The sequence below is a fragment of the Coenobita brevimanus genome, chromosome 5 (genome assembly GCF_032717465.1).
Source record: "Coenobita brevimanus isolate Jiangsu-jjx chromosome 5, ASM3271746v2, whole genome shotgun sequence".
Lineage (NCBI taxonomy): Eukaryota > Metazoa > Arthropoda > Malacostraca > Decapoda > Coenobitidae > Coenobita > Coenobita brevimanus.
Window position 1 is genome coordinate 3,445,530 of NC_136958.1, and position 27,887 is coordinate 3,473,416.

Here is a 27,887-nt window from a genome sequence, read left to right on the forward strand (position 1 = left end):
CATCTTTACTCCCCCCTTCTTCAGATTATCCTAGACGAGAACAGAGACGACGACTAAGATATCTTTTCGGAATTAGACAAGGATAGCAAAAGACAACTCCCCACTTCCCTATCCACCAGTCTCTCTAGGTAATGCCGAGAGGAAACACTAGTAAATACCTTGCAGCATAGGGGGAAAAAATCAGGGAAATATCATGGTAAGTACGAAAGGAAACCATTACGTGCACTATCTTAAAAACTGTAAAGGAAGTTAATATCAGGCATTAGGTACAGTTGGCAGCATATAAACCTGGGACAGCAGCAATGGGTAACAGAGATCGAGCACGTGGAACACCTGGCAACCTTGACATAATCACATACTTGCTGGCGACATGAATGAAGGAAGGTGTCGAAATATTAGTTGACATGACACGGTAAACGTGATGCATGAATGTTGGATATTGTAGCTAGACCTCCACTTCACACACACACACACACACACACACACACACACACACACACACACACACACACACACGTTTATATGTGGCCAACTGTACATGATGTAATTTTCCGTGATAGGTGATGGAGAGAACCATTATGTTGAATGTGTATTATTTAGCAGTGAAAATGTAAATTAGAAGCCAAATACACATCCAAACGATTTAGAGATTCCTGGTAGTGCTTTATCATTATATCTCATCGCATGGCAAGTTGTTACGTATATTTACTACTCTCTTCCTCACTTTACTCGTTTCTTAGTGTTTTGTTCCCTATGTAGATTTCTCTCTCTCTCTCTCTCTCCCTCCCCTTGCCACTTTGTTTTAGATCTACGACTCTCCTTCTCCCTCTGTGCTCTTTTCTTCAAGTTTTCTTTCATACGTTTACAGTTCCTTTTCCCTCCCTCTTTACCTTTTCCTTCCAGCTGCCTTCACTACATCAACAACTGAGTCACCATATCTTGTCATATAGTACTTTACACCCAAAAAAAAAAAAAAAAGTTCTTGTATGTTCTCCACCTTCAATTCTTTTTTTCTTTTTCCTCCCCCCCCCTCTCTCTCTCCTTCCATCCCTCCCTCCTCCCTTCCTTCCCTCTCTCACATTCCCTCCCTCCCTTCCTGCTTTACGCTCTCTGTCCCTTAACTCATAAATTGATTATAACGTACCCAATAACAGTCAGCCTCGAAATTACCAATATTATGTTTATGTAGATTCTTGTTAGTTTTTGTTAGTACTCCATCCATCTATTCTCTCTCCTCCTTTCCTCCCTCCCTCCCTCCTCCCATTCTTCCCTCCCTCCCTCCTCCCATTCCTCCCTCCCACCCTCCCTCATCTCATATGCGGAACAGTAGCCTAAAGAGTTAAAAGAGAAAAAAATCTTTAAACGTCGAGGGCATTCCAGAAGGAGTGTTGAGAGAGAGAGAGAGAGAGAGAGAGAGAGAGAATGTGGATATGTATGCAAATGTCTCATATCTGGGGGCATATTGTGACGTTACACACACACACACACACACACACACACACACACACACACACACACACACACACACACACACACACACACACACACACACACACACCTTCCTTTAGATGCTTATAAACCCTGGATATAACGCACGCACACAGATATACACATATTGCGTCATCGAGAGAGAGAGAGAGAGAGAGAGAGAGAGAGAGAGAGAGTCAGTAAGGAAGAAAGGAATGATAAGTAGAAAAGAAAGGATGAAAAGACGACAAAGAAATGTGGAAAAGAGAAATGACGGATAGAGTTATGAGAACGTCAGAAGGAAGGATGAAATACGGAAGGATAGGAAGGAGACAGATAAATAAGGGAGAGAGAGGGAAAATAAGGAGAGAGGGATGAGAGTAGAAAATAAGGAGAGAGGGATGAGAGTAGAAAATAAGGCGAGAGAGATGAGAGGGACAGGAGGATGGATGAAAGACAGTGTCCAGCCAGAGCCTTTGTCCAGTTAAAAGGAGCGACTGTCAGCAACGTAGTAAATCAGTGGGTGTCTTTACTACCTCCCTACCCTTCCCACCTTTCCCTCCCTCCCTGCCTTCCTTCCCCTCCCTCCCTTTGTCTCTTCCTTCTTCCCACTCTCTCTCTCTCTCTCTCTCTCTCTCTCTCTCTCTCTCTCTCTCTCTCTCTCTCTCTCTCTCTCTCTCTCTCTCCTTCCTTCCCCTTCCACTCTTTCTTCTTTCTTTCACCCCTCTCTACCTTCCTTTCCTTAATTCCCTTCTTCCCTACCCCTCCCACCCTTCCTGTTCACGCTATCTCCCCACCTTTCTTCCCCTCTTTCCTTTTCCCTCTCCCGTCTTTCCCCTCACACTACCTTCCCTTTCTTCTCTCCTTACCCTTCCTTTATTTCCCCTCTCCCTGCCTTCCTTCCCTCATTTCCCCTCTGCCCTATCTCCCTTTCACTACCTTTATTCCTCTCCCTCCCTTTATAAACGGGAATCGGTACTTTAGTTCTTTCACACCAACTTGGTCCAGATTCTCGTCCTTTTGCAGCTTATTTCACGTGCGTCACTGGTAGAAAAAGACATTGCAAGCACTTATTCGTGACTAGCATCATTTCTAGTGTTGGTCTAGGGTTACAACTCGATTATCATGATGGAGAGATGGAAATTTTAGTCCAATTTAGAGTGAAAGGAGTATAGATAGTCCCTTCATTACGGAAAGCTGTAAAATAAAGGATAATATTCTGTTGATGCCATGAACAAAAAAATACAAAAAAGGAACAAGAAAGCAAGAAAAAGAAAAAGAAAAAAAAAGTCACGTTTTGGAAGAATTAAAAGGTCCTAAAAATCTCCATGCGATAAGGATAATGATAAGAGACGTCGCATCGTACTGAAGGGGCTGCGGTATAGTGACGCTGACAACCCCCCCCCCACCCGCTTGTCACTCCAGTAGGGTGTGGAGGGGGGGGGTTGATCCAGGTCTGTGGGGGCGTATCCAGTCTCAGTGGTAAGAGTGATGGCTTACGTACCACCTTGCCTACACCCACACCCCCTCCTCTTTTTCTCTCTCTTTTCTCAATGCTCTCCTCTTTTTCTCTCTCTTTTCTCAATGCTCTCTTTTCTCTCTCTTCTCTTTATATGTATCTGTCTATATCTATTTGTCCTGTTTATGGAATTTATGTACCTGCCTACCTACCTGTCTGTCTGCCTGTCTGTCTGTCTGTTTATCCATTTATGTATCTACCTATCTATATCTTTATCTATGTCTGTCTTCCTGTGCATCTAACATGTACAAGGAAGGAGCCTGTAACAACATAGAAAAAAATACTGAGGTGAAACAGTTTTAATTCGATAGGAAGTACAATCGGTGACAGAAATTCGTCTCTTATTCCTCAGCGTCTGTTTCACACACACACACACACACACACACACACACACACACACACACACACACACGAGCCTCAGTGGGTGGGTGGTCTAGCCTGGTGGTTGCCGCGTTCCCCTTCCCTCACCCCCTTCCCCTTCCCCTCCCCTCCCCTTCCCCTCCCCTCCCCTCCCCCTCCCCTCCCCTCCCCTTCCCCTCCCTCCCCTCCCCTCCCCTCCCCTCCCCTCCCCTCAGCCCAGTTCCACCACCCACTTGCCGTTCCTCAGTGCCACTCTCTTGCATGTGGTACCCGTGCAAGGCTCCTTCTTAGGCCAGTTATCTAGACCACACAGACCTTGATCATTCCCAGGTGGTTCGGCTTTTAAGGGTACTAAATAAATCGTATTCCATTCACACACACACACACACACACACACACACACACACACACACACACACACACACACACACACACACACAATTATTAAGTGTGTGTGTGTGTGTGTGTGTGTGTGTGTGTGTGTGTGTGTGTGTGTGTGTCGGGTCGTGTGTGTGGTGTGGGTACCCCTGCTGAGAAACTAACAAGCCCCTGCCCCTCACACATACACCTAATAGACCTTCACCTCCCTCTCTCCCTCCCTCTCCTCCCACTCTCCCTTGCCGTTCTTGTTTCCTCCTCCCTTACCCTTAAATCTCCCTTTTTCTTCATTCTCCCTCCTTTGCCCATTTTGTATCCCTTCTCTCTTTTCTCCTGTCTCACATCCCCCTTTCCTCCAACTTCTCTCTTACGTCTCTTCTCTCCTTCCCTCTTCCTTCCGCCTCTCTCTCTACCCATCTTGTTAATCTCTTCTCTTTCCCTTTTCCATATCTTTCCCCTCCCCAGGTCTCTTTCCCTCCACCTCCTCCTCCGTCCAGCCTTCTCTTCTCTCAGTGTCATCCCTTTCCCTATCTCCAATTCTTGTATCTCCTCCTCCTTCTCATTCCTCAGCCTTCTCCTCTTCCTTCCGTTTTTCAACCTCTTCCTTTCTCCTCCTCCTTTTTCTGCATCTGTTCCTCACCGTCTTCCCGTCTTGTCTCATCCATCTGTCTTCCCTTCTTACTTCTTCACCCATTCCTCAACCAGTCTTTATCTTTCTTCCATCTCTTCCTTAAGTTCTTTCTCCTCCTCCGCCTATTCCTCAACCTCATCATGTTCTCCTTGCATCCCTCGGTCTTCCCCTCCTACTCATTCTCCTTCACTCATTCTTCAGGTCCTTTCTGTCTCTTCCTTCACTTCTAAGGTCTTCCCCATCCTCCTTCCCTTCCTCATCCTACCGTTCCATCTTCTGTCTCTTCGTTCCTTCTCCTCTTTCTCCCACTCCTCAGTCTACCTCTCCATCTTCTGTCCCTTCCTTCTCCTCAGTCTACCTCTCCATCTTCTCCTGCCTCTTCCTCCCATTCCTCAGTCTACCTCTCCATCTTTTTCTGTCTCTACTTCTCCTCAGTCTGCCTTTCCATCTTCTCCTGTCTCTTCCTTCCTTCTCCTCCTCCTCAGTCTACCTCTCCATCTTCTCCTGTCCACATTAAAGCCAAATTATGCTGGTTTCTCAAAGACAGCAAACCAGAAGCCCTGCCAGACTCCCTCTTAATGAAGTTTACCCACGCCCCTATCCATACCATTACCATAACATTGGCTTAGTACCCCCTCCCTCACCTCTCTCTCTCTCTCTCTCTCTCTCTCTCTCGTATAAGAACATAGGAAGAATTGTATTAAGTCTCTCCTACGCGGAATAAAGTAGTTTGGAGGTAGGAAGGAAAAAAATATAGTCTTTCCCCAGCTCAATAAAGTGGTATGGATGCAGCAAAAATAAATAAAAATAATAAGTAAATAAAGGAAAAACACGTCAGGTGAGTCTCCATAATACAGTGACACCTGCTACTTTCACGTCCCACATTTTCTTTGAATTTCTTACCTGTGTCTTATTTCCTTTAGACACGCTATTCATATCTCTCCCGTGACTCAAGTTCCTGGTAGTCTTTCTCCTTTATCGTGTTATCATTTTTTTAGTAATTAGTCCTTTTGCTGTCGTGGGTAGATAGATGGGTGGATAGGTGAGTAGGTAGATGAAACATAGGTTGGTAGGTAGGTAGGTAGACAGACAGGTAGGCAAGTAGATATAGATAGGTGGATAGGTGAACAGATAGATAGGTATGCGGATAAAGATGGTTCAATATGTGCGTAGATAAAGATAGATAAATAGGTGAGTAGATAGATAGAACGATGGGTAGATAAATATAGATATAGAAACTAACCCTACACCGGGCCTCTTCACTTTCCACATCGACTTCCTTCCACCTGTCACCTGTTCAGTTCACCTTCCCTCCACACATCCACTTCAGTCATTTCCGCCTTCCACCCCTCTCATTTCCCGTATCCTAATTGACACATCTGCTTTTAGGTATACAGTATTTATGAGATAACACTCTCCATACCACACAATTAACACTACACCACTCTCCATACCACACTACCACCACCACAGTACCCTCCCTACGACACCACCACCACCACCACCACACCACTCTCCATGCCACACTATCACCACCACAACACTCAGTACCACGCTACCACCACCACAGTACCCTCCCCACCACACTACCACCGCCACACGACTCCCCACCTCACTACTACCACCACCACACCACTCTTCCTACCGCAAACCAAGAAGTAATGATTCCTGATTAAGATTGGTGTTAGATTTTCAGTAATAAAAATACCTTGTCCTCAGGTGTTAAATACTCAAGCACTGTTTACGTTGTGTTTATTTTTAAGGTATAATGTGACGTTAACTTTTAATGAATAATGTGAGGTTTGGATGTAAACATACTTTGCCGGTATGATGCTTTCTTTTTATGTTGTCGTGAGTATTTGCGTTCTCAGTTGTAAATCACACTGAACATTCATTTTCCATGTTATTATGTGGATTGGTGTTTTCAGCTGTAAATCACTGAACATTCCTTTTCCTTGCTATTTTGTGTTTTGTCATTTTCAGCTGTAAATCACGCTAACCATTTTTCTTTCACTTCCGTTGCCATGATATTCCCCGTATAAGCATTTGACGACGATTTTGATTATTTGCCAACTGAAAGCTTAATTAATTTTATGTATTGTTGTAGGTTCGTACTGTTAGTCGTGGATATATAGTTTTTAGTTTTCCATGCAGAACTTCTTATTCCATTCCGGTCTGCATCTCACCCTCAAGACCACACAGTTCTTGTTTTTGCTTTTTCTTGGAGGGAACAATTTTTCGGGCATCTGGCCTTTGGTTCCTTCTTCCTTGAAAAAAAAAAAAAAAAAAAAAGTTCCCAATCCAGTTCAGCATTTTCCACTTGCATTCCATCTGTTCCTACGTTCCACATAACCTGTCTAATCTGTCCACCTTTCCACACAGTTCCCACATCCACTTCAGTCTTTAACATATTCATTCCATCTACCCCCACGTTCAACATTTGTCTAATCCTATCCACCTTTCCACGGTAATCCAGTCCTATCCACCTCCTATCCTTGAGACCACACCAGCAAGACTCTAACCTCATCTAACCCAGTCCTGTTCTCTTCCTATCCTTCTTCCATTGAGATTACAGTATACTAAGATTCAGTCCCATCTCGCCTAACCCTATCCACTTGTTATCTTTCTCCCTTTGCGATCACACTAAGATATCTAACCCCATCTAACCCAACTCTGTCCACTCTTCGTCCTCTGATATAACAGATTCTAACCCCATTTATTTCAGCCTATCCATTTTCTATCCTTTTTTCCAAAAGACCAAATACCCCAACCCAAATATTCCCAGCCCCCCTCCCTCCCCATCCCCCCATCAGGCGACAGGGGTTCACAATTCATTAGAGGGAGGGGGTGGGTAGGGGGCGAGGGAAATGGGAGGGAGGGGGAGGGGAGGAGAAGGTGGGTGGGTGGGCTGGAAAGGTAATGAAGATCTCGGTGGAAATAAGTGAAAAAAATAAATGGGCAGTGAACAAGACAGGGCATAGAGAGGGAGGGAGGGAGGGAAGGAAAAGGGGGAGGGAGGGAGGGAGGGAAGGAAGGAAAAGGGGGAGGGAGGGAGGGAAGGAAAAGGGGAGGTGTTGGTTTTGTGGGATGAATGGGTGAGAGGTGGAAAGGGGGAGGGATGGAGAGAATATGTTAGTTTTGGGAATAAATAGGTGAAGACGAGAGAGAGAGAGAGAGAGAGCTTGTTTACACTTTGCCTCTAAATAGTTCTCAATTTCATGTAGTTGTTTGGCATTAGATGGAGTTAAACTGTTGAGGCGAAGGAGTTAAGGGAGTGAAGGTGTTAGTTTTGAAAATGTGTGTGTGTGTGTGTGTGTGTGTGTGTGTGTGTGTGTGTGTGAGAGAGAGAGAGAGAACAAAAGGTAGGTAGGTAGGGTGGAGGTAAAGGTGGTAAGGGATGGAGGTGTTTGTGGGTTTGTGGGAAGGAAGAAAGGTTAATGAGGTCTGAGGCAAAGAAAAGAATACATTTAGAAGTCAGGAGGCTTCCCTCAAGGTGGTCCCTGCCCTCCCAAGGTGTTTTCTATTATTAAATTATTAGACGCTGAAGAGGTGAAGACGTGAAAAATTATTACTGTTATTATTATTATTATTATTATTATTATTATTATTATTATTATTATTATTATCCTTGTTTTCTTTTATTAAATTACTAGACGCCGAAGAGACGAAGACAAAATCATCGTTATTATTATTATTATTATTACGTCATCTCCTTTCATCTTTTGTTACCAAATTATTAGACACCGAAGAGATGAAAACTTAAATGAACTGTCATCATCATCATCGTTTTCATCATCATCATCCACTCCTGCATTGCCCCTACGCTCCACGGCACTCCACCCTCCCTCGTAAATAATCCACGTCGTTCATGGTCTTCTCCCTCTTCCAACCATCCACTCATACACTGAATCACTATTTTGTCAATTTTAACCTAACCGAAAATTGTCATTTCTCGAGTTTGCGGACATGTAGCAAGAGATGAACGCTAGAACATGGTGCTGGTCACGAAGAAGTGCTATGGAAGATTGGAGAGACAGTATACAGTTAATCTGCCAGTGAGCTGCGTGAAATAGCAGATGAAAGGACGAAAATCTGGGCCAAGTTAAAGTGAAAAATTTATACATATTCTCTTGCCTCGCTTTTGGGCCCGTTATTTAGTCTAAGGAGGCTCCGTGACACTTCTTCCTTAGCGATTTATTTTTAGATACGGCTGGCTGATAGAGTTTTGTAAGTTTTTTTTTTTTATGCGGAATATGGCGATGATCATATTATTTAAATACGGTAACACAGAAGAGCATAGCAAGGTGTAGTAAGCAAAATAATTCGCTTCGGAAGAGGTGTTAGGGGAGCGTCCTTAACCCGCTAGAATACGGTCTTTGGTCTTCTTTACTCAGCCACTCAATGTCATGCACTTTCGTCATTCCATAATATACTATCATACATTACCATCCACTCATAAAATAGAGGACAGTCATATTCACAGCCTCGAAAGCAGCAATAAGCCTGTTGCTGCTTGCTTGCTTTTTAATTCTTCGCTCCCTCCTTTCATTTTTCCTGTCCCCTCTCCCTTTCCTTTTCCCTTACTCTTCTTCACCCCCACCGCGTCTGTACCTACCTATCTTCTCACTCCCTCTTCCCTCTCCTCATTTCTCCCTTACTCTCTTCCTCTTCCCCTGCCTTTCATCCTCTCCCTTACCATGTTCTCTTTTCTTCCCATATCCCCCCCCTCCCTCACCTCTCTCTCTTTTCATTCTCTCGTACTCTCCCACCTCTCTTTTCCCCTCTTTTCTCTCCGTACTCTCTCACCTCTCTTTTCCCCTCTTTTCTCTCCGTACACCCCTCCTTTACCCCCATCTCCCTCCTCTTTTCTCTCCGTACTCACTTTCCCCCTCCCCCTCCCTGCCCCTCACCCCAAATTTCATCACCGAATTACTGTGGCGATAAAACACAGCCCTAATAGCCCTCATCAATTATCCAGCTCCATACACTAATAACGCTGAAAATAATGAACCCAAGACGACCCCCCTCTCTAAATCCCCCTCCCCCCTTACGGTTAATCGACCTCCCTCTCGCTCCCCTTTTCTTGTCCTCTTCGCCCCCTTTACCTTCTCCTCCTCCCACTTATCCTTCGTTTCCTTCCCACTTTGCTTCAGTCCCCCTTCTCCTTGTCCTTCTTCTCTTTCCTCATTTCTTTCCCCCCTGCCCCCTGTCTTTCCATTTCCCCCTCTCCCCCTCTCCTTCTCCCTTCTCTGTCTCATCTCTGTCCATCCCCCTCCACTTCTTCAACCCTGCTAATCCGTTCCTCCCATTCCCTCTGTCTTCTCACTCTTCTTCCATCCACTCCCTCTCTCGTATCTTTCTTTTCTCTCCCCCTTTCCTCTCCAATTCTCCTTTCCCTCCTCGCTTCTCCCTCACCCCCTCCAGTCCTCTACTTTTCCTCCAATCTCATCCTTCCTCTCTGCTCTCTCCCTCTCTGGACCTCCCCCATCTTCCTTCAACCCTGCACCCTCCTCTAATCATCCCCCTCCAGTCTCACCCTTCCTCCTTCACTGGACCTCTCCCCCCTTTCTTCTTCCCCTCCCTCATCCTCTCCCTCCATTCATCTTCCCCTCCCTCTCCCCCACCCTCCCTTTCTTCTCCCCATCTACCCTGTCTTAGGCCAAGGAAATAAGCGCTTAAGTCTTTGAGGTGGGGTTCGTGTCCAAGGGCTGTTTGCGTGGTGGGAGGTTGAGAATAATGCTGATGATGATGTTGATTAGCAGGCTGAGAATGATGGTGGTGGTGGTGAAAGTGATGTTGGGAATGATGTTGAGAATAGTGTTGGTGATGATGTTGATTAGCAGCCTGAGAATGATGGTGGTGGTGATGAATGAGATGATGTTGAGAATAGTGTTGAGGATGATGTTGATCAGCAGGTTGAGAATGATGGTGGTGATGATGACTGAGATGTTGGGAATGGTGCTGGTGATGTTGAGAATAATGATGATGTTGAATGCGATGTTGCCAGCTGAGAATAATGTTGAGTATAATGTGGTTTATGATATTGAGATTAATGTTAAATACGATGTCAGATAGTTTGTTAAAAATGATGTTTAATACTATGTGGCCTGTGATGTGAATAATGTTGATGTTGGTGATGTTGATTATGTGGTCTGTGATGTTGAGAATAATGTTGAATACGATGTTGCTTAGTATGTTGAGAATGGTGATGATGTTGAATATGTGTGTCGGATTGCGGTTGAGCGTGATGTTGAAAGTATTGTTAAAGTATGTTGCTCCTTCGCCAGCATGAGAAAGAGTTTACATCAGGCCGTTACTCTCCAATACAAGTATACCTGAGATGGACTGACACACATACAGACAGACAGATGTTCATAATATTGATGACGTTGAATTTCATGTGGTAGCAGAGGTTGTGGTGGATTGTGGTGGATAGTGGAGACGGTGGTAGTTGCGGTGGTTGTGGTGGTGGTGGTGGTTGTGGTTGTGGTAGGGTAGTGCTAATGTGTGTTGGTATTGGTAGTTATGTTGGTAGCTGTGGTGTGGTGTGGTGGTATTTATGGTTGTGCTATGGTGGTGGTGGTGGTGGTGGTGGTAGTTATGGTTGTGGTGTGGTGGTGATGGTGGTAGTTATGGTTGTGGTGTGGTGGTGAAGGTAGTTGTGTTGGTGGTGGTTGTAGTAGTAAAAGTTGTGGTGTGGTGGTGGTGGTAGTTATAGTTCTGCAGAGGTAGTTGTGGTGTCAGGTGGTAGTTGTGGGATTGTGGTGGTGGATGGTGGTAGTTGTGGTGAAAGTGGCACTACAAGATGGATGGTGTCAGGGTGGTGGTGGTAGTAGCTGCTTCCCTAAGGCGGCTTGCTCGGTACACACACACACACACACACACACACACACACAGTAATTACCTTCCACACGTGTACACTCAACTTCCAGAAACATATTGGAACACACACCCACATGAACAATTACGCACACAATACACACTGATGTTCTAAATATAACTGATAATCATACAGTCACTGACTGAGAAATACACACACACACACACACACACACACACACACACACACACACACACACACACACACACCTGTATACCCAAGATACGCACATACTTCCAGACACGCACACAGGTCAACCCACATACACCTTCGTACGAACACACGCACACACAGGTCACCCCACAGGCATAAACGAGTTCTGAGACACACACACACACACACACACACACACACACACACACACACACACAGCTTCAGGGTAAAAAGAAAACCACAATAAAATAAAATAGCGAGTTAAAAAAAAAAAAAAAGTATCTACTTTTCAATCAATATTCCAGGCATCTAACTCAAGAGCTTATTAAGTTACAAAATAAATATATATAAATAAATAAATGAATAAAGCAAAAATATAGACACAAATTTCGAGAAAACCCCTCAAGGTTGTTCAAATATTTTAAAATTATATATATATAGAGAGAGAGCATAGTCGAATAAGGAGTGTGAAACCTGTCTATCCATTTATCTATTCGCTGTATATCTCATTGCTTTGTATCTATCTTTCTAATCTCTCCATCTAATCTGTTTTCTAGTATCTGACTTTCTAATCTGGTCATCTATCAAGTGAATCATATTTATCCATCCTCAGATCTTGTCTTAGATGTGTTAATTATCTCTCTGTGCACACCTGTCCACGTGTGTTCTTCCCCTATGACGCACCTGGTAAACGCTGGCCTCCACATACGAATACCCAGCCATTTCCATCCCTACTCAGTAACGACCCTCTCCCCCACAGCCATCCCTAGTCATAAATAACCCCTCTCCCCACAACCACCTCCATCCCTACTCATTAACAACCCCTCTTCCCGGTCATTTCCATCCCTATTCAGTAACGTTACATCCATCCCTATCCATTAGCGACCCCTCCTCTTCTATCCCTACTCATTAACGACCCCCCTCTTCCCGCTAAATTTGGCAGCAGTAAACAGCTTGGCCAAATCCGGATCCGCCCACACGACTCTGCGAATCCGGTTGGGAGTCATTTAAGTCGCGCTGATATGGTGCTGAGTCAGGCGTCGGCAACCACTTCAGTACGAGGATGTGTTAGATTTGGTTTACTGCGTTGTTTTGTTTATTTTTATCTTGACTTATTTATGTATTGTTTATTTTCCGGGAGTCACTTCAGCTCGAGGAAGTATGGATTTTTTATTTTTTTATTTTTATATATATTTTTCGGGAGTCACTTCAGTACGTGGACGTGTAGATTTAGTTAATTGGATATTTTTATTTTATTTATTTATTTGTTTATTCTGGGAGCACTTCAGTATGAGGACGTCCAGATTATTTACTATATTGTATTTTATCTTTATTTATTGATATTTAATTCTGAAGCCACTTTAATACGAGGTAGTCTATATTTAGGTTATTGTATGTTTTATTTATTTATTTATTTATTTATTTATTTCCTCCCCACATCCCCTCTCCCATCCGCCACCCTTCTCCCAGCCTCTCCTGTGTCCCATTCCTTCCCTCCTCTCGTTTCCCTCTCTCCATCCATCCTTTCTCCCACCCATCATCCCTCTCTCTCCTTCCCCTCCCAACCCCTCCTCTCCCCACCCCCTTCCCAACCTCCCCTCTCCTATCCCCACCCCCTCCCCCCCTCAGGGCTCACCGCTACCCCTCAAGGTTAGTCTTTATGGGCTGTAAGGTGGTGTGTCCAATCAACCCTCTGCTTTACTAGCCTTTTCAGTCTCGTAGAATAGATACCACAGTCCCTGCCCCTGGAACCAAGAGCCTCAGAAGGTTAGTAGCTCCCTCTATAAAGTTTTGTCCTTGCTCTATGAACTGTACTATCTACCACTACCCCACCTACCACCACTCCATCTACCATATACCAGCTACCACCACTATCTACCACATACCGCCACCCCATCTACCAGCTACCACCACTCCATATACCATCTACCACCACCCCACCTACCATCTCATCCACCATCTGTCACGTACCCATCACGACTGACCCCATCCTTAGGTAAAAAAAGAGGTGATGGTGATGATGATGATGATGATTTATATATACTATTTAAGAGTTCGTATACCGACAGCACAAGAAGATAGTAAATTGCATCTCAGTATATGAAGGAGAGTAAATTTCGTAATGTGAGGGGATAATATTTTCTTCACCCATCCATGTGAGGTTCCACAATTCGAGAGATAAGTGTAATGAAATGAGTGTAATGACGAAAGTGTAATGAGTATAATGAGGGGAGTGTAAGTGGAAATGTTGTGCCCATTGTGTTTGCGAAATAGTGTGTTTGTATTAAGCTAGCGACGCGAACAGACGAGGTTGCAAATATATAGTGCTTTCACCTCGACTTGGCCCAAATTTTCGTCCTTCTGCAGCTTAGAGAGAGAGAGAGAGAGAGAGAGAGAGAGAGAGAGAGCTACAGTTCTAGATCCTTTCCATATCACTTCTTCCACGGCCGGCGTCATATTCTAGCGCTAATCTATTGTTACAACTCGGCATTCAAAGTGAAGGTGGCAATTGTAGGCCAAGTTAGATTGAAAAGAGGATAGCACAAACCTACTTCGAATGTCCGCAAAGGCTTATATTTTCTGCCCCAGATTTATGGCACACGCAGACCGTAAGACGAACACGGTAAACACTGGGTCTCCGTGGCTCCCAGCGGTATATTAGTAGCGATCAAAGCAGGAATGCCTAATCGGAGTGGTAAATCAGGAAGGATCAAAGGTAGAGTATTTTTGTCGCGATCAGTAAGTTATGAGTGCTGTGTAGTCACGATCAGGTCATTGTGTGTGTGTGTGTGTGTGTGTGTGTGTGTGTGTGTGTGTGTGTGTGTGTCCTGTCCCTTTGCCAACCTCTTGTCTTCCCCACACCTCTTACGAGAAGGCAGCTAGAAACTGTGTGGTCGTCCTAATCAACTGGAACTCTTAATTTCACCCGTAAAGATTCATATGTTAGTGACACCCCGTTAGGCACAGAATCATAGCCATCCATATTCACTAAGAGATTCATTACTCACCATTTACACCCACACTCCCACCCCTCTACACCCGCAGAAACACCCATCGTCAATCACGTAAACTTGCTTGAGACCCAGTTGGACGAGAATCATAGTTATCGACACCCGGAGATTCACCCTTCCTTTTCCATATCCCCATCCACACCTTTACCTCACCTACACCCTCAAAATACACGCCTCTTCACCCAGCTGTGTATGCGTGAGACTAAACTTTTCAAAATACCTTCATCTTTCTCGTCACAAACCTTTTCCATCTCACCGCTACCCTTACCCATTCTGTCCCCACACCCTCACCCACCTACATCTACACCCACACCCTCATCCCTCTACACCCACACCCTAACCCCTGTACACCCATAATATACACCTCTCTTCACCCACTTGTGTTTGCGTGAGACCCAACTTGGCGATATACCATCATCTCTCTCATCACGAACCCCTACGATCTTCACCCACACCCTCACCTCATCTCCACCCAACTACACCCACACCCTCACCCCATCTACACCCACAAAATACACCTGTCTTCACCCACCTGTGTTTGCGTGAGACCCAGCTTGGCGGCCAGTTCAGCTCGCTCCGGTAAGGCGAGGTACTGAGTGCGTTGGAACATCTTATTGAGTTGCTGAAGCTGGAGGGACGAATAGATGGTGCGGGGTTTGCGGACCTTCTTCCCTTTTGCTGTCACTCTCACCTCACCGCCCTCTGTCTTCTCCGTCACTGCAAGAGGTGGTGGGGTGGTGAGAGAAGGGGTGGGAGAGACAGGAGGGAGATACAAGTGGGTGGGGAGGGAGAGGGTGGGGGAGACAGGAGGAAGATACGGAACTTATTGTATAACTTATCGTATTGGCTTGAAATGATATTAAGACCTGCTTGAGAGAGAGAGAGAGAGAGAGGAAAATTGCCATCGTACTGAAGTCTAATTCTGATTGCAGGCTTACATCAATGGTCCGATTTCCTCACACCAAAAAGTAAATAAATAAATTATAAAAAAAAATAAAAAAATACAGAGCAGAAGACTTACAGTATATTAAAAACAGGCCACCCCAAAATATCAAAAACGAAAAAAAAAAAAAAAAGTAGAATAATGCCAACAATTTGAATTTTCTCACGCCAAAAATGTAAATAAGTAAATAAATATACAAATAAATAAAAACGTTAAAATATTACGGAAAAATACAGAAAACCTGAATATAAATCACCAAAGAAAAATATCGAAACGTTGAATATAAACCACAAAAACGTTCAAAAAAAATCGTGACTGAGCTTAATTGAAAATGTAAAAAAAAAAAAAAAGTATAGCAATGAAAAATGTTGACATTTGGGAATTTTTAAGAATAAATTGTAACGCTAAAAATCATGAGCATAAACGTAGCTGAAAATATCTAGAAATAAATACATATATAAAGTTCTGGAAATATTGTTCACTGATAGATATTATAAAGCACAGAAAAAAAAAATATGATAAGGCTACACGCATAGGATATTACTAAAATTTATTTATATGAAACTAAAAATTACGAAAAGGACGTCATCCGGATTCATTGTGTTACTAACTAAATTTTCACAGTAAAAAAATGTCTGGAAATTAAGCTGTATAAGTTAAAACACACACACACACACACACACACACACACACACACACACACACACACACAAATAATGCTGCATGTAGTGTGTGGTGAAAAATGCAAAAATTATCGAATATATGCTTATATACACCAAAAACAACAGGCCAACCGTACCTGCAAAATTTATGTAAACCTCGCAGAAGAATGATTAAAACCAAATTATAATAAAAATTTGGATATAAACTGCAGTGGAAAAAGATAGTAAATTTTGAAAAATAAATAAATCAGATGAAACACTAGAAATAAAAAAAAAAACGGAAATATAAACAGCGCCGTTATAATATATCGTACCAAAAAGCAGAGAATTAGCCACTCGAAAATAAAAACAGCTTATACTCAGCAAAATGGGCCTACTTAACCCCTTCAGTACGACGACGCTCATCAGTCCTTTCAGTCCGATGATGCAGTTCACTGATTTATTCGTGCTACCTCCAAAAAATTTCATTCAGCTTAGAAACGATCTATTGAAATAATAGAAAATAAATACAAAAAAATACGGCACTGGATTGAGGCAGAATGAAGCTTGCTCCTGGGCCCTAGACTTTTTTTTTTTTTTTTTTTTTTTCATAAACGAAAATATATGAAAATCGACAAAAGTTAAGTATGCAAACAAGCGTCCAAATAAAAACACGTGCAAAAAAAAAAAAAAAAGATAGATAGATTTAGGCATAAACAGAAATATATTAAAAACAGTGAAAGTGAACTAAGAAAACAATAACCCAAAATCGATCATATGGAAAAAAAAAAATACAGACACAGGGTAAACATTAAACATAAGGAGAAATATATAAAAAGTGAGGGAAGTTTAAAAATAACCCAGATTAATCACGGGAAAAACAAAAAAATGAAAAACGGTAAAACTTAAACATAAACAGAAATATATCAAAAACGATGAATGTCGGCCATGAATATCACAAAATAGATCGTAAAAAAGAGATATATCATGAAACGCAGTAAAACTTGAGCATAAACGGATATATAGTAAAAACGAGGAAAGTTAAGCATGAAACTAAGTCCCAAAATAAACCATGTAAAAAAAAAAATATTGAAAGTGAAAAAGTTGCTCATAAACGTAAGTAAATTAAAAACGACAAAAGTTATGCATAAAATTAACTAAAAAATAAACCACTTGAAAAAAATTAATAAAACACGATAAAGGTTTAACGAAAATGGAAATATACTTTATGAGATGAAACTTGGGCTTGAAAGGTACCCCCCAAAAAAGAAAACTTAAAAAACAATAAGTGAAGTATAATTAAAACTGAAAAATTAATAAATGGTGGACATGAAAGGGACTATATTTAAAAGCAATCAGTGTTAAGCAGGAAAATAAGCCCTAAAATAAACCATGTGAAAAAAATATATTGAAATAAGGTAAAATTTTAGCATAAATGGAAATATACTGAAAACGATGATAAGCATAAAAATAAACCCGCAAAATAAACCGTAGAGAAATTATTAAAACACACACACACACACACACACACACACACACACACACACACACACACACAACGCGAAAATTACCAAGCAGGAAAATAACAGAGGGACGATAAGTTGTAAAAATAACCCGTAGAGAAATCACGTCATTGAATTATCTACCCAGAAATAAAACTGAGACAATAAAACAGGACATAAATCACCAAAAAATCACAGGCCAACAGGTGAAATAAGTAACAAATATAAGTGTGATAAGATTTGGACATAAACCACGAGCTAAATCACATAAACCATGGACTAAATCACGAGACTGAAATATACCTGGTCAAAAAAACAAAATTAAAACACGATAGAAGTTGAATATAAACCATACCCCCATAAAAAAAAAACTAAAAAAAACTGAACATAAACTGGAGATAGAAATTGATCCACGCAACTTATCAAAAATTAATAAATAAAATAACTAAATAAACGAGCTAAATTCCCACACCCTGAAATAACCACGGAGGCAAGTATTGAAAAACTAATAATAAATAAAGAAATAAGCCACAAAATAAACACACAAAAAGTCCATATCAACCTTATCGGTAATTGTGACAACGCGCGGAGCCAAATCGGTCGCCGCGGAACATTGCACTTACGATCTCGCAAATCTGTCCTCGCAACTCCGACACTTCCCAGAATCCGTCGTAAAAAAAAAATAATAATAAAATAATAATTAAAAAAAAAGGCATGTCCTAGCTGTGATTTTTTTCGGTCGTATTCTGAGTGACTTGGGGTATTTCTTAGCTTCTCTTCGTTAGCGAATTAGCCCCCGACTCCGACACTTCCCAGAATCCGTCGTAAAAACCAGCGTATGACCTAGTTCGATTTTTTTCTTTCTTTTTTGGGTCATATTCGGAGAGGCTTTGGGGATTACTTAGCTCCTCTTCCTTAGCGATTTATATAGGCATCATGTGTCGGCGCGATTTTTTTTTTTTTTTTTTTTTAAGCGGGTTTGGGGATTAACTTGCTCCTCTTCCTTAGAGCTTTAGCCTGTGTCCCAGCTGGATTATTTTTTTTAATTCTGCGTGGCTTTGGGGGTTACTTAGCTCCTCTTTCTTAGCGATTTAGCCTGTCCCAGCTGTTTTTTTTTTTTTTTTTATTCTAAGTGAGTTTGGGGATTACTTAGCTCATTATCCTTAGCGACTTAGTTCATTATCCCTCAGTACCCTCTTGTATCATTAATTCAGGCTATGTCGATATTAAAACGATATATTAAACATACAAGAAAATGTTAAGGTGTAATGTGGAGAATAAGTCGCTAAAGAAGAGGTGTTGCGAAGCTTGTCACGCCACTTCCGACACTGCCTTTAAGTTACGATGCCGTATCTCCGTTTTCGTCCTCGGGGCTTAGGAAATTTTGTCTATACTCTATTCACTTTAACTGGGCGTAAAATTGCCATCTCCATCTTGCATGCTGAGCCGTAACGATGGATTAACACTGGAATATGGCGCTAGTCACGAAGAAGTGCAAGGGAAGGAGTCGAAGAATTTTTTTTTTTCTACTACTGAGCTGCGGGAAATAGGTTGTAAAATTATTATCTTTCCATCTTGCATGCTTAGTTGTAACGATAGATTAACACTGGAATATGGCGCTAGTCACGAAGAAGTGCCGTGGAGAGGATGTAGAGTCGAAACATTGTCTTTTTCTGTCACTGGTCTGCAGGATATAAGCTACTGAAGGACGAAAATCTAGGCCAGGTTAGAGTAAAAGGAGTATAGTAGGTTTTCGGTAGCTGAAGAAAATCGTCTGTAAATAGTATGAATAATTGTAAAGGTATCGTGTAAAAAGGCATTATTGAATCTTGTCAAACCCTTCCACCAGTAGAGGCCTTTCATGAGATGATTAAAATCGTCTGGACGTAGGAATAATAATAATAATAATAAAATAATAATAATAATAATAAATAAGTGATATAATAGTACAATAGAAGAGAGAACGTAGGTATGCATAGGGAACGTAACCAAGGCCGTCAAGAAGAACGTAAAGACAGCGTAGACTACAGAACGTAAAAAGAGTCGCAAGGGAGAGAACATAGGGAGAGTAGAGAAAGAAGGAGCGATTGTTGAACGTAAGGGGAAAAGGGAATGTAGGGGGGAGAATGTAAGGGAGAGTGGAGAAAGTAGGAAGGAGAGAACGTGAGGGAGAGTGGAGAAAGTAGGAAGGAGAGAACGTGAGGGAGAGTGGAGAAAGTAGGAAGGAGAGAACGTGTCGCAAGGGAGAGAACGTAGGGAGAGTAGAGAAAGAAGGAGCGATTGTTGAACGTAAGGGAAAAAGGGAATGTAAGGGGGAGAATGTAAGGGAGAATGGAGAAAGTAGGAGGGAGAGAACGTGAGGGAGAGTGGAGAAGGTAGGAGGGAAAGAACGTGAGGGAGAGTGGGGAAAGTAGGAGGGAAAGAACGTGAGGGAGAGTGGGGAAAGTAGGAGGGAAAGAACGTGAGGGAGAGTGGAGAAAGTAGGAGGGAGAGAACGTGAGGGAGAGCAGGGGAAGTAGGAACGATCGACGGAGAACGTGAGGCCAAGTAGAAGATAGGACATGGATCGAACGTAGAGGAAAGAACGTGAACGGAGCCAGCAGAGATCGAACGTAAGAACAATACCTAAAGATAGTGAACACTGGTGAACAAAAGAAGGTGGCGGATGAGAGATGACAGAACAAAAGAACGAGAGACAAAAGGAAGATAAACAGATGAAAAAATATATATATTAGAATGAATCGGGTAGATAGTAATTAGTGCAGTACAGACAGATGAAATAACGTGAGAATTGCGATAGATAACTAAATAGATAGGTAGATAGATAGACATGAAGGCGAACGATGAAAGTAAATGACAGAGAGGAAATGAAAATACTCTAGCACATTATCTGGTTGAAGGTATTGTAGAGCTACCTGGCGATATTTCCTTGAGCTATGAGGGGGCCTGTTTAGAGAAAAAAAGAAAAAAGAAAGACAAAGAAAGAAAGAAAAAAAAAACGACCGTGGAAGTGCGTCGGCGCGGAGTGCCTGGCTGGGTACAGATTGACCCTTGGAAGGATGGGGAGTGGACGCCATTACCTAAATAAATTCGCCTGGTAGTAGTAGTAGTAAGTAGTACTAGTATTTGTAGTAGTAGTTGTAGTAGTAGTAGTAGTAGTAGCAGTAGTAGTAGTAGTAGTAGTAGTAGTAGTAGTAATAATAATAATAATAATAATAATAAACCGCTTGAATTTATACATCACCCCTTCACTAAATGAAGTTTCTCGTTTTAATTTAAGTAGCAAAACTATGGCAGAATTAGGATTACTCAAGTTGGCATTAGGGTTACTCAAGACGGCATTAGGATTACTCAAGTTGGCATTAGGATTACTCAAGACGGCATTAGGATTTCTGAAGGCGGCATAAAATAAATAGGCCTTAGACTAAAGAAATTACTAAAGAGTGACACTGACAACGAGAGGGTTAAGAGACGCCCGTGTTCCAGTGTTTTTTATATTTTTTCTTAAAGTTGACGAAAATTGGTGTTAGTCTTTGCCAGCCTCTCCTTAGCGCGAAAGAGTGAGGGAGAAAATTTATCAACATGACTTTAAATGTATACAGAAGTTCAGCAGCTTTATCTTCAGTGTTGATCTGCATGGCCAGTCGTGCTTGAGAGAGGGAGAGAGAGAGAGAGAGAGAGACTGGTATCAGAGTGTAAGGCAGTCGAGTTAGTTTCTTCAGCAGGCAAAAACATTAATTCCTCAGATCGCAAAAACAGCAGAGTCCTTGCCAGAAGCAGCAAGTAGATCTAAAGACACAGCCACTACAAGGGGTGGGGAAAAAATCCTCTTAAATCCGGTCAAACATCTGTAGTAATAGTGGTGAAAAATCCGCGGAAAAACATGTGGCTCCTCTGATCAGCTGATTCGAATGTAAACACAACCACGTGGGCACTTGAGGTGAGTGAGTGGCTGGCCGGGGGAGAGGAGGGGAGGGGGGGGCCATTATGCACTTATCGTAATGGGGATAATGGTAATGATGACTCCGTTACCATAATAGCCACGAGGATGCGAACCCTTGGGGGGTGGTGTGTGGGGGGGAGGGGGAGAGAGACAGACAGGACGGAGGTAGGTAGCTTATGTCGGTTGCATTGAGGGGAGAGGAGTGGCGTTTGTTTTGGTTCGTTGTGCCGCGTTCTGATGCATGATTTATATGTCATTTGCAGTCTGTGGGCGTAGTTCATTGAGAGAGAGAGAGAGAGAGAGAGAGAGAGAGAGAGAGAGAGAGAGAGAGAGAGAGAGAGAGAGAGGATTGGTATACGAGTTCCAGTATGAGTAGGGGCTGAAGATGAACGCCTTCCCGTGGTGGCGCTAATATAATCTCGCGTCGGCTGCCTGATTATACAAACCTCCCTCAGCCCCGCGATTTTGGACTACAGAAGGGCAACGTAGGCCTGCAGTCAACCGGGTTCATGTACAGGTGAGCGTAAGAGCCACAACAAAGCCAACAATTTGTGAATCTAATTAATTCTCGAGGGAGTTGACGAGAAAGAGAGGAACTGCTACGCTACCTTGAAAATCGGGTGCTTAAAGGAGGAAAGACAAAATTTAGCCATACCTTGAATTTTGGGTGCGTAAAACCTAAAACAGATTATGAAGGAAGTAATGAAAATGGAATTACGATATTGTACAATCAACGAAAAATGTAATGGACGGACAAAGCAATGAGATATTTGTGCGCCCTGTGATTATAAGTGTAAATATTGTCCTTGGTAATTGATAGGACTCGAAATCGCCTCAATCGTCACATATTGGATGATGATTTTTTTTTTTTTTTTTTTTTTGAGGCAGTAGATTAATAAATTTGTGTGCGTCTGCAAAACTCTCTCATTTTTTCAACCATCGATTCCCAGCGTGCATATTTTTTTTATTTATTTATTTATTTTGTTGACTGTCCCTGTGAAAGCCTTGGTTGGGCAGCAGTCGTCTTCATCTAAGTAAAATAGCTTGTCGGCAGTCAGAACAAACATTCTTGGTCGATGAGGTTGATGTGAAGTGCTGGTGTGAAGGGTTGGTGGTGTGAAGTGTTGGTGTGAAGGGTTGGTGGTGTAAGTGCTGGTGGTGTGAAGTGTTGGTGGTGTGAAGTGTTGGTGTGAAGGGTTGGTGGTGTAAGTGCTGGTGGTGTGAAGTGTTGGTGGTGTAAAGTGTTGGTGGTGCGAAGTGCTGGTGTGAAGTTTTGGAGGTAGTAGTAGTAGTTGTTCCCTAGGCAGTCTGGCCGAACAGCCCCGAGTCCCTTAGGAAGGCCATGACCGAGACCGGGCTTTCCCACAGAGCTCTCAAGAGTATGTTGTGTTGTTGGCGTAGGTGATTGTGTGCAATGCAGTCTTCCATAATGTGCTTAATAGTATGGGGTGCTGTGTTGCATCCTGGACAGGCATCAGCGACGGAGTCACCCAGCCTCTTCTGGTAGCTTAAGAGGGCTGGATGGTGCCCACATCTCAGCCTGGCCAGGTGGACCCTGTCCTCACGAGGAAGATAGGATTCAGAAGGGTGGATGTCAGGAGGCCGTGCATGCAGCTGTGTGTTGTCTTTAAGTGACTGAATGGAGCGGCGAGTGATCTGAGTGTGGATATGCTTCTGGAAGCTGGTCTGAGGTGGGCGAGGGGGGAGAGATGACAGTATTTGTGTATGGTATCGTGTGCTGGGTGTTGTTTTGATGTTCCTTGGTGTGGGTGGATGTGCTGCCATGTACTGTAGTGGAAGTTGTGGGTTTGTGGAGGCTGCAGCAAGAAACTGGGTGCCTCTCATGTCTAAGTGATCCTTGACTTTGAGGACTTTGGTTTCTTGATGTAGGTGGTCTGTGGGTGTAGTAGCTGTGCAGCCTGTGATTATTTTTAGGGCCTTGTTCTGTATGGTCTGTAGTGTGTTGTAGTGTGTTTTGGTGAGGTTAGAAGCCCAGGCAGGGCTTGCATAATTCATCACTGAACGTATGTATTGTTTGTATACTGTGGTGGTGGTTTCTTTGTTGTGTCCGAATGAGTGTTGGAGGTGTGAAGTGCTGGTGTGAAGTGTTGGTGGTGTGAAGTGCTGGTGTGAAGTGTTGGTGTGAAGTGCTGGTGTGAAGTGTTGGTGTGAAGTGTTGTATTTTATGTAACATTAAAGATTTAGTAAGGTTTTGTTTGCTATGTTTCTTTTATTTTTTTTCTCATTACACCATTTTAGTCTTTTGTACGTTAGAGGCAAATACTTTTCGTACTAAAAATATATATAGATAATGTACGGTAAGGAAGACATTAGGCCGTCAGTGGGTAAAATATATAAGAAGAGGACGCTAGGAATCATAAACGAGAATATCGGGATGTAATAGACAAATTAATTCGCTCCTAAAAAGGCACTACGAGCTTACAATAACGTAAAAGGGAATATCAGGCGTAATAGGCATAATAAATCGCTGACAAAAAGGAGCTAAGGATACAAAACCAGGAGCGCGAGGTGGCAGTGACGGCGGCGGGGTGACGTGACCGCCGTGCCGCCACCCGCTGTGACGGAGATTCTTAACGCATTTCCCTGAGCGATTTGTTTTCCACCTTACACCTCACCTTCGCTTCTATATTAAGCTTATTTTTTTCTTCAGGTTGCGTCATTAACATAAAGGAAGATTGTTAAGGTGTGACGAGACTAAATCGCACGGAAAGAGGCGTTACGGAAGTTCTATCCCCGCTCCCTCCCCCACAACGCCACGCTGGATTCACGTACACTTATTTTACGATCAATTTCCTGTCGTAAGATTCTTTTTTTTTGGGGGGGAGGGGAGACGAGGGTACTGTACATAGGGACATAATAATAATAATAATAATAATAATAGTATTGATAATAATAATAATAATAATAATAATAATCTTACTAACCTCTTCTGGTATATAACCCATTCTATCATCAGACTCCTCATAAATGACGTACAAAATTATATTAGCCGGCCACATTCAAAAATAAATCGCTAAGTAAGAGATGTTAGGGGGATTTCTTAACCGACGGGATTGTGGGCCAGAATGTCAATCGTACCTTTACACTTATATAGGAATTGGATAGATGAGTAAAATAAATAAATAAATAATAATAATAATAATAATAATAATAATCCCATTGTTTTTAGGCAATTTGCGGACAGTGGTGATTAGGGCGAAGTCTCATAAATAATTAATAAAGGGTGATAAGCAAGTAACATAAAGGGTGATAAACAAAGGGTGATAAAAAATAACATAGGGTGATAACTAAGGGTGATAACCAAATAACATAAAGGGTGATAACCAAATAACATAAAGGGTGATAACCAAATAACATAAAGGGTGATAACTAGATAACAAAGGGTGATAAGCAAATAACATAAGGGTGACAAGTAAGACCTTAGTAGATGTAACGTAATTGACTGATAAGCAAATCATACTAAATGTTGGATCGTTGACCTGATGGCTGGTGACCTATTGTGACCCCAGACAAAGGTGAGGTCATTACAGGACTCCAGAAAGGTGGCGCAGTCAACCTGACCCACGTATGAACTATGGAAATGTTAGAGAGAGGGAGAGAGAGATTGAATTCTTTATTTTCTCAAACGTTTCGGGTTCGTTAGAGAAAGTGAAGAATTCAGTCTCTCTCTCTCTCTCTCTCTCTCACCCAACCTTTCCACTTGTCGCAATGGATCATCTGCATATAAACAATCAGTATCTCCTTTTATATCGTTAGCGCTATGGGTGATGAACTAGCGAGAAATCCTGATAGCGTAATAGATAAGTGAACTACGGCTGTCTAAGTAGAAGTGGCGTGATTGGCGAGTGAAGCATTGATACAGAAAAATGGACTGTAAGAGCAATATATATAGGATTTTTTTCTAACGAGACAGGTAGCGTTGGGGATATTAGCGTTCTTACCACCAAACGCAAGTCTCATTCATATTCTTCACCTGTAATGTTTACTCCACTCCTTTCCATCCCTTTAATGTTGATCAAAATTCCTTCCACACCAATAACTCATCGCCTCACTCAAGCACTCTTTAAAAAAAATCACATTACAGTTCACTTTCTACATAATAATAATAATAATCTCGGCATGCACTTTCGTAAAAATTTTCGTCAGCGTCTTTCACACATTAAAATCTCGTTCCAACTCCTTTTCACATACCTGACGCCATCACCTGCCGCCGCCACAGATCATTAGGTCCAGCGGTAACAGTAACACCTGACTCTCTTATCACTATACCTGTCACACCTGGGATAATACCACCATTGACTTCCACACCTTATAAAACCGCCACTCACCTTCTCCACACTGCATAATATATTTCCAATTATCCAAAGACTCCTCTCTCACTCCTACATATTACTACCGTCATGCACTTCCACACCGTAAAGCGCTATCCCTGTTAACATCCACACCAAGCACTACCACCATGCGTTTCCACACTCAGAGCAATATTATCAATCACTTTCACATTTTAAAACGCAATTGTTATTCGCTTCCACATATCAGGACAGTTTTGCATTCATCCACACCTTAAAACACTTAATATTCACATCCCACACCCCAATCACTGTTAATTTTCACATCCACACCGCAGAACACCATTTATATTGAATTTCCACCTCTCAAGACGTTATTACCATGCATTAAAACATCTCAGAGTACCAACAATCACGTCCACACCTTAAAACAATAACCGCACACCTCCCACACCCCAGACTACAATTTCCACACCATTAACATTACTGCCACGCCTCGAACGTTACCAGTCTCTTCCACACCTCAGAACCCTAATCACCACACACATCCTCACTACAGACAACATTCCACACTGTCAGCACTCACCTCCACACCTCGAACGCTATCAGACTACACTCCACACTATCAGCACTCACTTGAACACTATCAGTCACTTGTATTGCTCACGACCATCAAACACTACTCACCAGCACACTACACTACTCACAAAATTAAGACAGCATTAACCACAAACTTAACGTATGACTAATCACACTATTCACAAAATTAACATCACTAACTACACTACTCACAAAAATTAACACAGCACTACTCAGATCAACATAACACAGCACTAACCATCAGTGGGCGGGCTCGCGGCGTGTGGGTAGCCGGCCAGGGGGTAACCATAGCCGTTCTGGGCGTACATAGCCGGAAATCCGTAGCCCATGTTGTTGTATCCGGCCATGCTCTGCTGGTACTGTTGGAATTGGGAGTAGGGGTTGGTGAGGTGGGGAGGGGGCTGTTGTTGGGCGTCCCCTAGGCCCCCCTTGGCTAGTAACTCCTGGTCCAGCATCTCTTTGTTGGGTTTGGTGTCCCAGTTTATCTTGTCTCCGGTGGGCGCTGACGGGGGGCGCTGCGGCCGAAGGGAGCTCACAAAGTTACGCCCCCAGACTGTGCCGTAACTTGCAGCGGCGGCCGTAGACGATTCCGTGGCTGCGGCTTAGTTGTTCCCGTTGTTAAGACAGTAGAGATTGCCGTAACCCGCCGCTACAGTGTTCCGTGGGTTGCTACTGCAGATGATTCAGTACCTGCGACCGTAGATAATTCCGTAACCAGAGTGTTCGTGCGTCACAGCTGTCGAGGATTCCGTCACATCAAGCTGCGGCCGAAGATATGTCCGTGTCCTGCAGCCGAAGTCACTGGCGCACGTTAGTTGCGGCCGGCGATAGTTCCGTCTCTGGCCGTCGATAAGTCCCGCGTTCTGACGGGCGGGTGATTTGCCTCAGACGGCCTGACGAATATCCAGCTGGAGACGACTGAAGGCAGCGGAGGTGTGGAGGTAAACACAAACACGCGCTGGCTGCTTTCTCGCTCAGCCGGCACAAACCAAAACAAGAATCGAACCAGGGAAAAAAAAATAATTAACCAGTAAACAAGCCAAGGGAGAGGGGAGGAAAAAAAAGTCAATTATCTCGGCGAGGTTTCAGAATTCCGTTCGTTCGTCTGTCGGAGGAGTCGTGTTGTTGTTGCTTCGTGCCTGCCTTTTTCGGAATAGATTTTTTTTTTCCTTTTTTTTTCGTGGAGGCCTATGCGCGGCGCGATGGATGGCGAGGTGAACTTGTTACTGTGATGTCCAGCGTGGCTCTCCCTTAGCTGGCATGAACACCACTACCCCTGAGCCTCTCTCCACCAATCACCTCCGCGCAGACACTCCACCCAGGACAACTCTGATTGGATAATTGGCTTCCCGGGAGAGGAACTCTATTGGCCCGCGCTCCGTTACTCCTCCCTCACTGGCTCGCTATCGCACACACAGACACACGCACGCGACGCACACATGCACACACACACTGGTAGGTAGGTAGGGAGAGGGAGAGAGGAGAACAAACACGCAGCTTAAGTTACCATCACGTTTTCTCTCTCAAGCAGAATCCTCGGCAAACACGA

The 27,887-nt window shown here is 43.0% G+C and overlaps 1 protein-coding gene across 1 annotated transcript in view; it reads right to left on the reverse strand.

The window, feature by feature from the left end:
• The window catches only part of LOC145397857 (uncharacterized), a 34,333-nt gene extending 7,234 nt beyond the window's left edge, over positions 1-27,099 (reverse strand). The window contains exons 1-2 of the mRNA XM_080270893.1: positions 26,577-27,099; positions 14,932-15,116 (exon numbers count right to left, since the gene is read on the reverse strand). Coding sequence (XP_080127019.1) covers positions 14,932-15,116; positions 26,577-26,793 — 402 coding nt within the window. The 5' untranslated portion in view covers positions 26,794-27,099. The remainder of the gene's footprint in view (positions 1-14,931; positions 15,117-26,576) is intronic.
• Between the last annotated feature and the right edge of the window lie 788 nt (positions 27,100-27,887).